This window comes from Eretmochelys imbricata, chromosome 8 (genome assembly GCF_965152235.1).
Source record: "Eretmochelys imbricata isolate rEreImb1 chromosome 8, rEreImb1.hap1, whole genome shotgun sequence".
Classification (NCBI taxonomy): Eukaryota; Metazoa; Chordata; order Testudines; family Cheloniidae; genus Eretmochelys; species Eretmochelys imbricata.
In genome coordinates, this window is record NC_135579.1 from 106,472,475 (window position 1) to 106,488,895 (window position 16,421).

The following is a 16,421-nucleotide window of genomic DNA, read 5'->3' on the forward strand; positions in this document are numbered from 1 at the left end:
CAGACACCAGGAAACAGCAAGAAACTCTGTGAGGAGCAGGTGACAGGAGACCATCTCTGCCAATAGCCTCCGTCCCACTGAGAACAATAGGGGCTTGCAGCCAGTGTGAACGAAGGCAGCTTGTGGGATTCCCTGACGATTATTCTTCAGCCTCTGCAGAAGGAGAAACGATCAGCTATGAAGAATAATGGCAATAAGTGAACACTGATCCTAAAACAAATGTCTTTATATGCAGGTGATGCACAAGATTTCAGTGAGCTTCAACTAGATGGGAAGTTTGAAAAGTCTGTGTCATTCTATTATTATGACCACTAAAGACAAATCAAATCCAACTCTGGAGACTTATGTTCTTCAAGGACCAGGTTAACATTAATTTTAAGGAACTAAACTATTAGTTTCAATTAACGGATGAATTCTAAGCAATCCGTTCTACAGCCAAAAAGTAAGTGCTGTCATTTTGAGGAGGATCAGGGGCATTTTTCATACAAAACAAAGAAGTTGAATCCCTGCTCTGAGTGCAAAATTCCACTTAGCCTTAACTGTGGAGTAGCAACTGGTGCCTAATAAAACATAACATAAAAGATACATCTGACTGTCAACAACAATACCTAGATCTGATACAGCTCTTCTCACAGAACCCTGTAGGAGCGGCCAGGCTTACCAAGCAAGAGGACTGGGTGAAGGGAGAGACCACAGGGGCAAATCTCTTACACCCAGCCTTGCCAGTAAATACTGGAGCCTCAAGTGCTTTGTACAAACGCTGCCCCTCGCACCAGAGCGGCTGCTCCCCCTTGTCATGTTCATGCTGTGGGGTGTGTCCAGGGCCTGGCTGAGAGCGGTGTACAGAGCAGAGAACTAAAACCCCCAGGTCAGCAGAATTTGCAATTCCACGTTCATGCTGCTTAGCACTGTTACAGTGCCTCACAGGTTCGACCGCACCACACACACGTCAGCTCGTGAATCCTCAGCCCTCCCAAGCGAGTGAGTCCCTTAGCCCCATTTTACCTGTAGGAAAACTCAACCAAAGAGGTTCAAGTGAGTGGGCGAAGGCAGCAAAGGGAGTCCGTTTCAGAGCCGGAATCAGGACTCAGAAATGCCCAATTCCCACGTTCTGCCCCTTTACCCTGACAGCCCTGCCCTCCCTATCCAGCCGGAGCCCACAGCACCCATTGCCATTCATGTGGGCCTCCCATCCGGCTATTTGGCCTGAAGAAAGTGGCTGGCTCTGCCAGATGGTTCTGTCACCGACATGGTGTTGCTCAGCTTTGCTTCCAGTTAAAAAAAATCCAGCCACCCCTTATTCGTTTTCAAAATCCAGCTCAATCTCCGTAAATGACTCTATTTATCTTGGTGCCAGAGAACGCATCTGCCATGTCTCCATGAATCTTCACACATGTATTGCCGCCCCGAGCCCATGTACCAGAGACTGTGACCACCCGACTGCATTGCAAAGCTGAGGGCAGTGGCAGCTCCTCAAGAAATGGGATTCCCACAGCTTGCACGCCCCTCCGTAGGCTGCCTAAGCCAAGCCACAGCTAACACACACACAGCCCATGGGCGCCGCACAATTCCCCAGAGACGGAGCTCTGCTTCCCCGTGCATTTCGTGCAGGGGCTGAACATCTCTTGACATCCCCTGGAGCAGACCAGAAAATTTACCAGGCTAGACAAAGTACCTGCTTGCCCCCCATCACCTTGACAACAATAAAGTAACTAAGGGTGTTTTTTACTTGCCTATACAAAAAGATGCTCTTTTCCCAGCAAATGGGATTTTGTAAGGCGGATATCGAGGCCCCTGAGAACAGTCAGTCACACAGGTGGGTTACCTGGATCACTACTCCCCAGCCTCGTGCTAGGAGAGAGATGTCGACTCTTGCACATAAAACAATGCCAGGGTTTATTACTTCTTCACCCTGAGGGTGAAACAGGCACCTGGAGCTTTTCAAACCAATATTTAGTGAAGTTAAAAAAAATTATGTACCTGTGACAGACCAGCGTGTGCAAGGCACAACAGGAGAATCTGCCCTCAAAGGCATCTTACAGCAATGCACCAACATCTACACTCTAGGAGGCGTATTACATTCAGCTGCAGCCTCTCTTTGGGCCAGGCAGCTCCCCTGGGCGGGTCTGACTGCTCAGGGGGCGGTGACCAGTGACGAGACACCGGCAGGGTCAGGCGTTCGCATACAAGAGGGCCTTTGACTTTATAAAGTAAAGCAGAGCTGGCCTAGAGTTCAAACACAGCCAGCGTTCCTGGCTACAGCCCACACTGCTGCTGGAGACCAGACTCTGCTTATGTCAGGGGCAAGATCTTGATTTTCCACAGCTGTAAAAGGAGAACAGATAGGAGCAGAGAGACAGGGAGAAAGATATTAACAGCGGCCCCAAAGGGCCAGGGCAGCAGCCTACCCTCTGGCTCCGCAGCGTGACACCTGCAGATTTGAAGTCGGGAAACTTGATGCCAGCAGTCTCAGGAACAGCCTGAAAGAGATTGAGACAGGATGTGTTGACGGAGGAAACGCATGGGGTGACACAGAGGCTATCTGAAGGGGAAACACCATTTCCTGACACACAGCCACCTGCCAGAGCTGAGGGAAAGGAAAATCCCAAGCAAACCCCATAGAAACCACTGAGGAAAATACTCAGCTCCAAGACATCTTTGGAAAACACAAAGCCACCTTTGTGCAATGCTTTCCACTGAGTCAGCCAACCACCACAGAGGGTGTGAACCCCAACCAACACACCTCCAGTGGGTGAATGCGGCCACTTGACCCGGGTCTAATTTAAGGCCCAACTTAGCAGCTGAAGGCACTCAGCACTCACAGGATCTGGCCTTTCCACTGCAAGCCTTATGGGACAGGAGCCAGGCATTCTATGATTTGTACAGCTCCGAGCACCCTCATGTGGTCCCCTATATAATAAGGACTGTTCTCCTTGATTGAGGCCTGCATTTTACTATGTATTAAGTCACTTATTTGCAGCTTTTCCTTTCCCTCCTCACGCTCTGACCACAGCTTGCCTCTCTGTATTGCTTGGAAGGTGCTCACTGATGAGCAGGGCACCCGATTTAGCAGGAGACGTTTGGTTGGTTTTTTTTTTAAATGCAACTGTGGAGAATGCTGTGCGACTGATCAGAGCATTCAGTGACCTGCCTTTTTAAACGACAACTATGCCAACCTGAAGATATTAGTGGGAATAAATCCCTGCAAGATCCTTTCATGTTGGGCTTTCACCCTTTCTGCCCCAGTGACAAGCTCCAGAGCTGTATTCTACTTCCCGTAAACTCCCCCTAAAGTTTCAGATGGAGAAATCTCTCTTCTCTCACTTGAAAGTCACCAGGATATTGAGTCACTTCCATCGACAGCAGCCACATTTCTATGCTGGAGGGAACTGCATTTCACAAGCAGGTGCGTGATCCCCAGACACACAATCTGCTAGGCCCTCTGGGGTGAACGAGTGCAACGGAACCACTAAGGCTCGATGGGAAATACACCTGTAGGATATGATCTGGTGGTTTGTGTGCTCTCCCTGCCAACCATGTCTCTCTCCTGCTCACTCGTATGCTCCCCCAAAGGAAAAGCCATCTCAAAGTCCTGGCTGCCCCCGCCACAGAATCAGTCACGCTGCTCTCTAACCTCATTTCTCAGAGGCTCTCCAGTTTGCTCTTGCTATTGTTCCTGGATTGAGACTACAAGGACAGCGACTCAACTCCCCGGGTTTCCTGCTAACAGTCACCACCTGAGTCAGAACTCTGCAATGTGCTGTGCCATGCATCTCACCTCTTGCCCCTGCCTGGCCAGCCCAGCACCGTGGGCAACGGGCCTGCCAGGCAGTAACGGCACTCACAGTTAGCCCTAAGCAGGGAGTATTTGACCCAGTAACTGGGTGACACACAAGCCAAATAATCAATCCCTCAAGGCCCCAGGCACTGTTGTTTCTAAATGTCGTTTCTAAATACAGGGATGGTCAAAGCGTGTCCCAGGGGCCAAACAAACCCATCGAGGTGTACCAGCCTACAGCTTGGATTCTGATCGGAGCACAGTGAGTGGGGGACCTGTAGTGTCCAGAGCACACTCAAGACAATGTGCCCTGCTCCATTTCACACAGTGTGGCCCTCAACCAGGCACCCTGGGGCAGCGGGGATAAAACCAGGTCTCTTGCTCAGCCGAGTCGGCTCTGACTGCGCTGAGTGCATAAGCAATTAACGGGGTTCTCCTGCCTCGCACGCCTGTACAAGCTGTAAACGCTTCAACCTCAATTGACTCTTTGGTAAATGATTTTCCTTTGTTGGAACGATGCTGATGCAGCTCTCGATTCAAATTCTTAGTTAAAATGCAATTTTTGTTAACGTTTCCCTGCTAGAGTTGGTAATTGACTCCTAATGGACTCTGTCATGGTTGAAATGACGCTCGTGTAACAACAGAAACCGCCTCCCTGCCTGCCCTGCGGCACCTACCTGGGCACGTACATGCAGCCGGACACCAACCCACAGCTGCCACTCAGGGGGGGACAGACCAAACCAGCTGGGAGCTTTAAACGCCTTTGATGCCATTTCCCATCACCACCCCTGTTCTGCTCCCACCACTTCTGGGTTCTCTCCCCTCGAACGCAGGATGCTCGGGCAGTGGGGGAGCTGTGCTCTGCCAGCCCAGGGAAGCTCACACCATAGTGCCCTGGCTTTTCGGGTCTCTTTATTCATGGCACAGAGACCCCCTTTTTGGAGCAAGAAGGTGCCTGACGAGTAGCTGGGCAAGCACCATGAAGCAACAACAGCCAGCAGTGCCCTTCTCCTCCCTCCATCCACCCCTGCTTCAGCTAGACGAGAACAGTCCTGGCTGCGGACAGCGGGGCAGCAATTCCCAGCCATCGGGTGGCTTGGCTAGCTGGCACCATGTTCGGTGCGATTTCATAATTCAAGTAACCCCTAGCATTTTACAAACATGAACTGATTCAGCATCAGGGCCCCTCCTGGGAGTAGAGAAAGTAGCATCACCCCCATCTTACCTGGGGAAACTGAGGCACAAAGCGGTGGAGCCAACTGCCCAAAGCCACAGAGCAGGTCAATGGCAGAGCTGAACTGAAACCCGCAAATCTGGGCTCCCTAGTTTCTAGACCACATTGCTACCAAAAATATACCTGTCTTTGGGCCCAGACAGCAGCCTCCCCCTGCCCCAGCTGAAGCCCAGCACCTGGCACTGGCAGGACGAGACCGGTCCTGGGAGGAGAACTCAGGGAATAAATGTTACCCAGTGACAGCGAAGACAAGAAATGTTTACAGGCTTCTCTGTCTCCTTCTTCTGGGGCAGCTTCTTCTTGGGAGCCTTGCGCTCCGCTCGCCTCTGCTCGGTGGTGGTGTCGGCAGCGGTGATGAGTTTCTGCAGGTCTTGGGTTCTCTTCTCTCTCTCTTTCTTCCTGGCTTCAATTTTCCGGAGCTCCTGGATCAGATATTCCTCTTCTGCCACCTGCCGGCCAGAGCGAGGAAAGGCAGTTAGAGCAGCCAAGGGGGCAAAGCAAGGCAAGGGGGCCACCTACCGACAGCAGCTCTGCTCCCACGCCCGTCCCCACACTGGCCCTGCACCCAGGTTTTAGCTTCCTTGCCTTACCCAGCCCAGGCACCCAACACTGCAATTCCAGGAGGCATTCAGGGCCCAGTGGATGGCTGCTAGATCCCGCCCTGGGCCCAAGTTACTCCCCCGACAAACCCGATCCCTTGGTTTTCCCTTGAGGGAGAGAACTCAGCGTGACACGTTCTGCAGGGCTGCTTGGTCCAACAGGGGGGACGAGAGTACCGTGGGTCAGTACCCTTGGCCCCTGGGAAGGCAGCACCTTGCGTCACCCCAATGACTCCTGTTACCCTGCACTGACGGGTGTCCGATCCAAACCCCCATGGGCCAAGGGAGAAGAGCAGCACAGCAGGACTTGGATAAACCGAGGGGCAGGAAGTCGGGTGAGTGACTGGAGGGGATTGCTCTCTCTCACCAGCTCCCTGGGAACACGGAAGAGCCGTCCTGGCAGCTCCTGACTTGGCAGCACTGGGACCATCTGCAGCTAGCGACCATTAATTAGCCAAAGAGGAAGAGCGGAGCCTCATGTGCAACATTACAGTCCCCAGTGTATTCCAGCAGGACTGACGCTCCTGCCTGCTGCCATGAGGGCTAGGTACTGCCTGCGCTCCCCAGAAGTCTGAGATAGCTGGGGGGAAGCCCGGCGAACGCACACCCTGGAGAGAGTTCAGAGGCTGCCAGGGATCTCACTTCGTTTCAGCCCTTAGACCCAGGAAAACAAGGCTCAGGCCATGGCCTGTGCTAAAGGCTGGAACCCCGTGCTGGGTATTCGGCCACCTTAGAGCAGCCATTGTCAATTTGTGACCCCCAAAGAAGCTGTTGCTAGAGATCAGAACCCTGCTTCTCTCCCTTCCCCACAACCTTCTGCCAAATAACCGTGCCAAATCATTGCCCCACTGCGCTCGGCCTGCCTCATGCAGCCACCCGTTACTGGTCAGACACACAAGCTGTAAGCCCTGGGGGACAGGGGCCACATCTTTGTGCAGTGTTTGTGCTGCGCCTAGCACAAAGGGACCCTGAGGCATGCCAGGGGCCTGTAGGCACTACAGTAATACAGAGAAGGACTAAATCCTACAGGGCTTCCTCTGTGGCAACTGCCACAAGGCCTCGCAGGCTGCGCTGGGGACGTACGATTGACAGTGGAGAGGGTGTGGGAAGGGGAGGCCCGGCTGAGTTACCTGCTCTGGAGTCCTGTTGTACAGCCTCTCCAGCTGCTCCTTCCTACGTCTCTCGTGGCCGGCGTCAAAGACGGGGATTTTCAGGTCGGTGCCTGGAGCAGCGCGGACGTTGGCCAGCTTGGTGCAGATGTGGTAATACCGTTCCTTCAGGTCCTCCACTGACCTTTTCTGTGGAATACCCCACAGAACGGATGACGTTACAAGAGGGCTGAAGGAAACCCAGCTCCCAGTCTTTGGGGGAAGGAGGCCATGCCTCCAGAAGCAAGGCGAGGGAGAAGGAATAGCAGAGCGTGGAGAGGCCTGTCCCTTCTGACTGGCCCAGTTTCTGTGAGGGTCTGTGTAGGTTGCCACCCGCTGTTATTAGCACCTTTCACTACTCGCCTGCCACTGCTGCTGTCTCGGGGCTACAGAAAAGGGCTGGAAATGAAGAGACCTGGGTTCCAGCCTTGACAGTCACTGACTCATGGTGTGACTGGGAGAGCATCTGCACCGTGCCTCAGTTTCCCTATCTCTAACACGAGATGATGATACCGTTCCTCCTTTATAACGTGCCTTCAGATCCTCCAGGCAGGTACTATAGTCCTACTTCACCAGTGTTATCCCTGTCACGCTGCTTCTTCTCTCTCCTGCCGGCAGAGGCTGGCACTGCAGAGGGGGCCCAAAGCTTCCTCCTGGCGGCCCACAAGAGAAAGCTGTTCTCAGAAGCTCCTACACAGAAAATGGGGCCTGGTGTCTGAGCTCCCAGCCACAGGCCTGGATTTCACATGGAGCACGTGATAAATGCCTTGGGGCCCTGTGACAAAGAGCGCTAGTGATTCACGCTCTGTGCTGCATTGTACCGAATCAGGTCTGAACGGTGTGTGACACAGGGGTGCAAGATGCAACAGTTTCCCTGGATTCCCCTGCCTGGCTGGAACCAGGGCAAGGAGAGAGTGGGCTGCCTCAACCGCCCTTTGAGCTTTGTTATAAAGCTAATACTCTGTCCTGCTACCGCGCCCTTCATCAGAGCATCTCACAGGCTGTTACAAGCTTCAGAACCAGGCAGTGACTCGGTTTCCCCAGCATGCTCCCCTACCTCACAGGAAACAGGGTGGGCTAGTAGCTAGTGGAGAGGACTAAAAGACAGGACTCCTGGGTTCTATTCTCAGCTCGGTGACTTGCTCCTTGCTTCACAGGCCTGACAAAAGACTCGCGCAAGGTCATGACGCAAGCCAGTGCCGCTTGCTGGAGAAGAACCCAGGATGCTGGCCCTTCACTGAACACTAGATGATCTTCCTGCCCAGAGGTGAGACTCGAACCCAGGAGTCCTGACCTCCAGGCCTCTGCACTCCCCACTAGCTCAGCCTGCCTCTCTTTCAGTGCTTGGTGAGTTGGTTTCCTGGCAGGGACAATTTTCTCAAGGGATTCTGACTTCCTAATAAAATGCAACAGGGAACCGACGTGAGTTGTGGCGGATTTAATTATAAACAAAACGAGTAGTAGTACCCTGTGCTGGAAATTCAATATTCCTCCCTGCCAATAATTCATTCTTTTCCCGTAATTAAGTTGATACAACGGGTAATTTGCTCCTCGCCACGCGGCAGGCTCAGCACACCTCCCGGCTGCGTATTCCCGGCACTCACCTTGAACTGCTGGTGGTCGTAGCGGTCATGGATCACCACGAAGCGCAAGTCGAACCTGCGGGAAAGGTCGAAGAGGTGATCTGTCTCCACCTTGGTCCAGGCGTCGTCATGCAGGTACATCTGATACTCCTGCTCCGAGTACACAGGCACCTGCACTGTCTGCACAGGGAGAGAGAAGGGAGGTGGCTCACTCGTCGGGCTGCCCCGCCCCCAGTAGCTGGGGCCTCTCTCAAGCTGCCCTACAGGTAGAGACAGAGCAAACCAAAACCACAGGGCACAGATGGGCAAAGGGGCCATGAGTCTTTGCCCAAGTGGTCCCCTTACCCACCCAACTGCACCTCCTGTGGACACTGCACATGCCCCAAGGCAGCCACTGCCACAATGGAGCTATGGAGCCAAGTGGAAGGGGTCACGTGGGGTCCTCCAGCCCGCCAGGGTTTATTTGGTAATTATCCCTGTGCATTTCCAATGTGCCCACTGCCACCGTATCCAAGCACCAAGAGGTCCAGAAGACCTGCCTTGGCCTCCCAGCAGGGTCTCACTTCCACCAGCCCCCAGCCTCTCACTTCCAAAGGCCCAGCCAAGGGAAGGTGTACAACCAAGAGGGACCTCTCTGAGAGGCAGGGACTCGAAGTCAGGGTTTCAGACATTATGCTCTGGGGATCATTCTCCGCCCAGACAAACCGTGTTCCCCATTCCACCTGCTCTCCTAGAGGGAACTGCATGGCCAGGCAGTGGTCACTGGGCCCTAGCCTGGAAGCCCTGACTCAGGCTAGCCAAGAGCCTGAAAGCAAACAACCTCGTGTTTGCAGCTACCCTCCTCCCCATTCCACAAAGCCCTTCCAGCTCAGTCCTTCCTGCCCTCCTGCAGCGGCACCTGGGCATTCACTGTGGCCTACCAAACAAGGAAGGCTCCTGTGCTGTCATATATTCCCCCCGGTAGACTGTGAGCTCCTCCTACAGGCAGCACCTGGCCCTGTATTCCCCCGGCACAAAGGTCTGAAGGTTGGATGTGGTGCAGCTATGGGCCACCAACCCAGCTGCCACCTGCTCTCTTCCCCACCGTCACTGGCCCTTTGCGAGCGGACAGCTGGCCCTCACTCCTGTGTCAACCCTGAGTCCCCAGACACCGTCAGGGCAGGGAGCACAAAGCCAACACTGGGGTCAGTCCAGCCTGCTTTGCAAGGGTTGGACACTGGATGCCAGCACATCACAGGCATCACATGGATGCTCAGAGACAGCAGAAGAGCCTGCTGAAGTCACAACACATGGTAACACAATGGGATGAGAGTACAGCCTGCATCCTAGGGAAAGGGCTGCTCCTTTAATCCCACACCCCTAGAGTCTGGAGGGCAACTTCCTGCCTTCGCAAAAATACCCCCCAACACATTTTAATAGGCCCCCGGTGCTGGGCACCTGAGCAGCACACCCTCTCCTGGAAACCCAGATCCCCTGCCAAGCCCTAGGCCAAGCATACAGAGCATCTGCCCCAGCTCCAGCCACTTCGGTGCAGCATCTCTGAGGGGCAGCCCCTTCTGTTCACGAGTGAAAGGTCTGCCTGGGCACGGGGAGGCAGCCTGTCAACTGGCCGGGCACTGTGCAAACCTCACTGCTCTCAGGAAGCATCTCTTAACCATGGAAATCAGGGCGAGAGCACTGCGTCAGATGGCTTATGGGACACCCAGACAGTGGGATCATTTACTTGAGTCTAAAGGATACAGGGGCTGGGAATGGGTGAGAACGACCAACCCGGACCAGGCTGGGGAATGGAGGAGAAGAGAGTGGCTGGCTCACCAATTTCGGAATGGGCCCCAGAGCCTCTCATCTTTAGGGGACAGCTACCCCGCCCAGGGACTGCTATTCTCTGACAGCGAGGTGTCTCTGAAACACAAGCTGCTGGCCCCACCAGAAATGGCTCGCGAGAACAGTGGACTCTCTTTTGAATTGTGAGAAGTGGGGCGGAGGCAAGGCCACGTCCTGCCTGTGTTAGCTCAGTGCCGTGCCGCGCCGCAGCACGATGGCCGGCATGAGTAGGTGGCTCTGAATTTCTCAGAGCCTCCCATTGCGAGAGCGCTTTTTGGCCGGGGGATCCCAGAGCGCTTCACCGCACAGATACACTCACTGAGGAGAGCCAGGCTCCAGCCTGGCATTCTGGCCCATCCATGGTACCTGCTAACACCTGGCAGGGGTATTTTGGGTGCGACAGTGGCAGAGATTATCAGTGCCCCTTGCGAGTGGGCACAATGCCGGCACCCCTCAAAGCTCGACTGTGGGTACCCGGACGTCACCTTGTGAATCGGCTTGACAGCCCTGCCAATTGCTGCCCAATCACTGAACCCTTTGCAGGTTAGGGCACCAACACAGGAGATGCGGGTTCAAGTCCCTGCTCTACCAGACTTCCCATGTGACCATGGGCCAGTCACTCGGGCTCTCCGTGCCTCACCTGCTGCCCTGTCTCACGGCAGTGCCGAGAGGAGAAATACATTCAAGACTGTGAGGTGCTCAAATATTACGGGAATAGGGCCACAGAAGTACCCCGGCCTGCAGAAAGATGCTGGCGAGGCAGAGCTGACAGTCCCTGGACCCTTCCTCACATTTCCCTGAACTCCTTTTCTTCTGACTTTAGACCTGGGAGAGGCACAGAGACTGCCCTGGTCTTGATGGCTGGTGGCCACCTCCTGGCACCGGTGTCCATGTGCTGATCTGATATCTGTCAGCAGCCTGACACCAGGGACCGTACGGGGACCCTGGTGTGCTGCCCATGGCATGCCCCGCCAGACTTGTGCTCCAGTAGAGCAGTGGACGAGGCCTGGCTACAGCATAGCAGCAGGCTGACAACACTCCGCTCTCACACCTCTCAAAGGCCCAGACAGTGCAGTGCCTGTCAAGTGCTGGGCTTGGGTGATGGCTGGCTGAGTGGACAGGACTGAAGTGAGATGGGAACGGCCCCTCCAGACGGCAGATGTTGTATCTGCTCCTTCAGTTCAGGGGGCTGTATCTGCCCTCAGAACAAGCAGCACAAGCTTGGAGCCCTGCTGGATTTCTGGCTTCTCCCAGAGTTCCAATCAGTAGCAGCTGCGAACGAGGCTTTCCCTCCTTGCTGCATGGCAAGAAGATTGTGATATGGACATTACCCAGGTCTTGGTCACTTCCAGACCCGGTAACCACTAGGGCTACTGCTCATTTGGAACACTCTCCACTTCTGGTCACCCGCCTCAACAGAGAGACAGCGAAAGGAGATGGGGTTCTGAGGCGAGGAGCAAGAATGATTAGATGAAAAGACTAGGAATGATTAGCTCAGAGAGGAGACGAATGAGAACATAAGAATGGGCACACTGGATCAGACCAATGGCCCATCTAGCCCAGTACCCTGTCTCTCTGACAGTGACCAGTGCCAGGACTTCAGGGGGAGCACACAGAACAGAGCAGCTGGAGTGGCCCACCCTTGTCTTCCACTCCCAGCTTCTGCTACTCAAAAGTTTAGGGTCCCCAGAGCATGGGGTTGCATCCCTGACCATCTTGGCTAATGCCCACTGATGGACCCTCCATGAATTGATCTAGTTCTTTTTTGAACCAGGTATACTTTTGACTATCACAACATCCCATAGCAATGAGTTGCACAGATTGATAGTGCATTGTGTGAAAAAGTCCTTCCTCCTAAACCTGCTCCCTATTCAATGGGTGACCCCTGGTTTTTGTATTGCGAGAAAGGGCAAATAACACTTCTCTATCCACTTTTTCCACACCAGTCATGATTTTATAGACATTATCACATTCCCCCTTCGTTGTCGCATTTCTAAATGAACAGCCCTAATCCCTTTAGTCTCTCCTCACATGGAAGCCATTCCACACCCTTGATCATCTTTGTTGCCCTTCTCTGAACCTTCTCCAGTTCCATCATATCCTTTTTCAGATGGTGCAACCAGTACTAGACACAGTATTCAAGGTATGGGCGTACCACAGATTTATATCATGGTATTATGATTTCTTTTGTCTTATTTTCTATCCCTTTCCTAATATTCTGTTAGCCTTCTTGACCACTGCTGTGCACTGAGGGGAAGTTTTTGGAGAACTGTCTGCTGTGACTCCAAGATCTCTTTCTTGAGAGGTAACAGCTAATTTAGAACCATCAGTTTGTATGCATAGTTGGGACTACATTTTCCAATGTGCATTACTTTTCACTTATCAGTGTTGAATTTCATCTGCCGTTTTGTTGCCCCGTCCTCCGGTTTTATGAGCTCTTGAATAATTTTGTAACATCTGCAAATTTCGCCACTTCACTGTTCACTCCCTGAGAGAAATACAACTTAATGACGAGGACAGAGAAGGGAGATCAGGTTTTCTATTTACCTCTCACAATGCAAGAATGAGGGGACACTCAATTAAAGGGAAAGGTAGAAAATTTCAAAGGGAAAAAAGGAAAAGCTTGCTTATCAAACAAATTAACCAACCGGTGAACTCATCTCCACCAGATCTCATTGATAAGAGCCTAGCAGGATTCTAAGACCCATTAAACCCATATATGGGTACTGAGAGCAGCCAGTCATGTTAGCTCAGGTAGAGAGGGAAACCCTTGTGTTTCATGGCATAAGCTGACCACTAAACGACAGGAAGCAGGGAAAAGCTTCCCTTTGGGGCAGGGGCTGTCACTTACGACGCGTTCTGCCCAGCACTCAGCACAATCGGGCCCTGAATGGGCCTCTCGGCGCCTGCAGCATAAATGATAAATAATTAAAACAGCAGCAGCACGCTATTCCACAAATCTCCCACGGCAGGGGTTTTAGCTCTGAAGCGTCTGGCACTGCCTGCTGCTGGAGACAGGACCCTGGGCCGGATGGACCCTGGGTCTGCTCCAGTCTGGCAATTCCTGGGGAATGCAGCTGCCCGACTCCTTAGTGGGGTTTTTTGCATGGAGCTTGGCAGGCTGACACGAAATCGAGCGGAGGGGGTGCACTGAGATTGGAGAGAGGTCTGGAAGCAAGTGGGGATGGAGAACCTGGTGGGAGGGAGGGAGAGAGATCAAACGAGGGCCTAAGCAGGAGGAACTGAGACTGAGACGGTGATGAAAAGACTAAGGGGAAAGGAGACAGGCAAAAGGGGTCAAGCTTGGGGAGAAAAGGGGCAAAAGAGTCTGCACCCACTAGAGCACACTCCCCTCCAGAGCCTGGAATGGGACCCAACAATCCTGAGTCTCACCATTCCTCCACCCTCAGCAATATCTGTGCAACGCACTAGCAAAGTGTTTTATCCCCCTCTGGTGCTGGTCCAGGTAGCAGTAGTGTCATAGAATCCTAGAATCTCAGGGTTGGAAGGGACCTCAGGAGGTCATCTAGTCCCACCCCCTGCTCAAAGCAGGACCAATCCCCAGCTAAATCATCCCAGCCAGGGCTTTGTCAAGCCTGACCTTAGTAGGTAGTAGGTTGCCATCCTCTATCAGTTACTCTCTTAGCTCAGTGGCAGAGGTGTGTGTGGAGGATCTAAAGATTCCAACCCTGCTGACGACGTGTGGGGGTGTCAATATGATGCCAGGTGATGAAATTTGTTTCTTCAGTTTGCTTTTAAAACTTAGGAAATAACACACACAAAAACGGCACTAAAAGAATATTATGAATGCGGCAAAGTCCAGCCCTCCAAAGTTAGGAAACGCCAGAGTTCAGATTGCCTCTTGTGCATATGCAGGATATAGTCTTTAATTACATGGTCACATATTATTTTTCCACAGGACCCTGCCTCATTTGGCACAGGCTGGCCCTGCCCTGGGGACGAATCAGGGCTGTGCACTGAAGGAGGCTGTTGTCTGTAGGACCTGGCCCCGTTTGTTGCAGGAAGAGAAAGGATGGTCTTATGGTTAAAGGAGTTGAATGCTGCCCTGGGCAACTGGATTCTCTCCCTGCCCCTGACACAGAGTTCCTGTGTGATGTCAGGCAAGTCACTTAATCCAAACTTTTCACAGGGCTCCCTGTGTGTTCCTCATTTCTGGTACCTGACTTGAGACTCTGGGGTCTGATTTGCAGAGGTGCGGAGCAATCAGCTGCAGCTGATGTCTGTGGGAGCTGTGTTTGGAACAGTTCTGCGGAAAAGGACCTAGGGGTGACAGTGAACGAGAAGCTGGATATGAATCAGCAGTGTGCCCTTGTTGCCAAGAAGGCCAATGGCATTTTGGGATGTATAAGTAGGGGCATAGCGAGCAGATCGAGGGACGTAATCGTCCCCCTCTATTCGACATTGGTGAGGCCTCATCTGGAGTACTGTGTCCAGTTTTGGGCTCCACACTACAAGAAGGATGTGGATAAATTGGAAAGAGTCCAGCGAAGGGCAACAAAAATGATTAGGGGTCTGGAACACATGACTTATGAGGAGAGGCTGAGGGAACTGGGATTGTTTAGTCTGCAGAAGAGAAGAATGAGGGGGGATTTGACAGCTGCTTTCAACTACCTGAGAGGTGGTACCAGAGAGGATGGTTCTAGACTATTCTCAGTAGTAGAAGAGGACAGGACAAGGAGTAATGGTCTCAAGTTGCAGTGGGGGAGGTTTAGGTTGGATATTAGGAAAAACTTTTTCACTAGGAGGGTTGTGAAACACTGGAATGCGTTGCCTATGGAGGTGGTGGAATCTCCTTCCTTAGAAGTTTTTAAGGTCAGGCTTGACAAAGCCCTGGCTGGGATGATTTAATTGGGGATTGGTCCTGCTTTTGAGCAGGGGGTTGGACTAGATGACCTCCTGAGGTCCCTTCCAACCCTGATATTCTATGATTCTATGATATAAAGTACTATATCATGTTAAATACTCTGAAAAATCAGGTCCAAGCTGTCTCACATTGGGCACCCAGAATTAGTGGATACTTTTGGATTTTAACCTCTCTGTGCCACAGTTTCCCAACTGTAAAACGGGGAAAACACCACCCCATCACCTCAGAGGGTGTTGTGAAAATAAATTTGTTAATGCCTGTGAAATACTAAGATACTGTAGTAATGTGCACCATAGGAAAGCCCAGGAGGAAAGCAGTCATTCTGTCTTCAGAGCAGGGTTTGAATAGTGTGCTGTGAGCAAGGCATGGGGCGACACAATGAACAGCTGCTCAGGAAGTGAGCCTCATTCACCCTGATCCTATGGGTCCTATGGAAAAAACGAGTATGTGATCGTGTCACTAATGACTATTGTAAGCACATTTGCAAGGGGGCCGAATTAAGGGTGCCTTAATTCTGGCATTTCCTAGCTCTTCTGTGCTTGACTTTGCAACCTTAATAATGTTCTTTTAACACTTTTTTGTGGGTTTTACATATATTTACATAAAAACACTAGCCACTGAACCACAGTCATGTCTGACACAGAAGACAGCAGCTATTTATAACAAAGCACAGCAACATTTCAAATGGACAGCTTGGAACTAACACCAGCTACGCACCCTAGGACAGGAAGCAAAGTAAACTGCACTTAGTGCTCCGCGTTTTCCACTTTTACCGATAAATTATCAGGTTTAATTAATGGAGTTCAATTTTTACTGATTTACATCCATTTATCAATTCACTCAATTTTTTTGGATTTTTGATTTAGTCCTAAATGGAGCACAGGATCAGGTCCAAGAGGAGAATAGAGCTGGACCGCTTGGTAACCATGACCATAATGTAATGAAATTTAACATCCCCGCTGTGAGGGGAAAGCCTCAGAGCGGCCCAACACTGTAGCATTTAATTGCAGAAAGGGGAGCTACACAAAAAAAAGAAGGCAGCTAAACAGAAATTAAAAGGTACGGCGCCAAACGTTGAAATCCCGGCAAGCTGCATGGAAGCTTTTTAAAGACACCATACTAGAGGCTCTACTTAGATGTATACCCCAAATTACAAAACATAGTAAGAGAACCAAAAAAGCACCACCGTGGCTAAACAACAAAGTGAAAGAAGCAGTGAGAGACAAATAGGCATGCTTTCAAAAGTGGAAGTTAAATCCTAGTGAGGAAAATAGAAAGGAGCATAAACTCTGGCAAATTAAGTATATAACTAGGAAGGGCAAAAAAGAATTTGAAGAACAGCTCGCCAAAGACTCAAAAAGTAATAGCAA

General features: G+C 51.9%; 1 protein-coding gene across 3 annotated transcripts in view; it reads right to left on the reverse strand.

Moving 5' to 3' along the window:
- Positions 1-16,421, reverse strand: part of DMAP1 (DNA methyltransferase 1 associated protein 1) — a 48,831-nt gene that overhangs the window by 20,208 nt on the left and 12,202 nt on the right. For all 3 annotated transcript variants that reach the window (XM_077824340.1, XM_077824339.1, XM_077824341.1), the window contains exons 5-8: positions 8,364-8,522; positions 6,742-6,909; positions 5,276-5,461; positions 2,409-2,480 (exon numbers count right to left, since the gene is read on the reverse strand). In XM_077824340.1, coding sequence (XP_077680466.1) covers positions 2,409-2,480; positions 5,276-5,461; positions 6,742-6,909; positions 8,364-8,522 — 585 coding nt within the window. The remainder of the gene's footprint in view (positions 1-2,408; positions 2,481-5,275; positions 5,462-6,741; positions 6,910-8,363; positions 8,523-16,421) is intronic.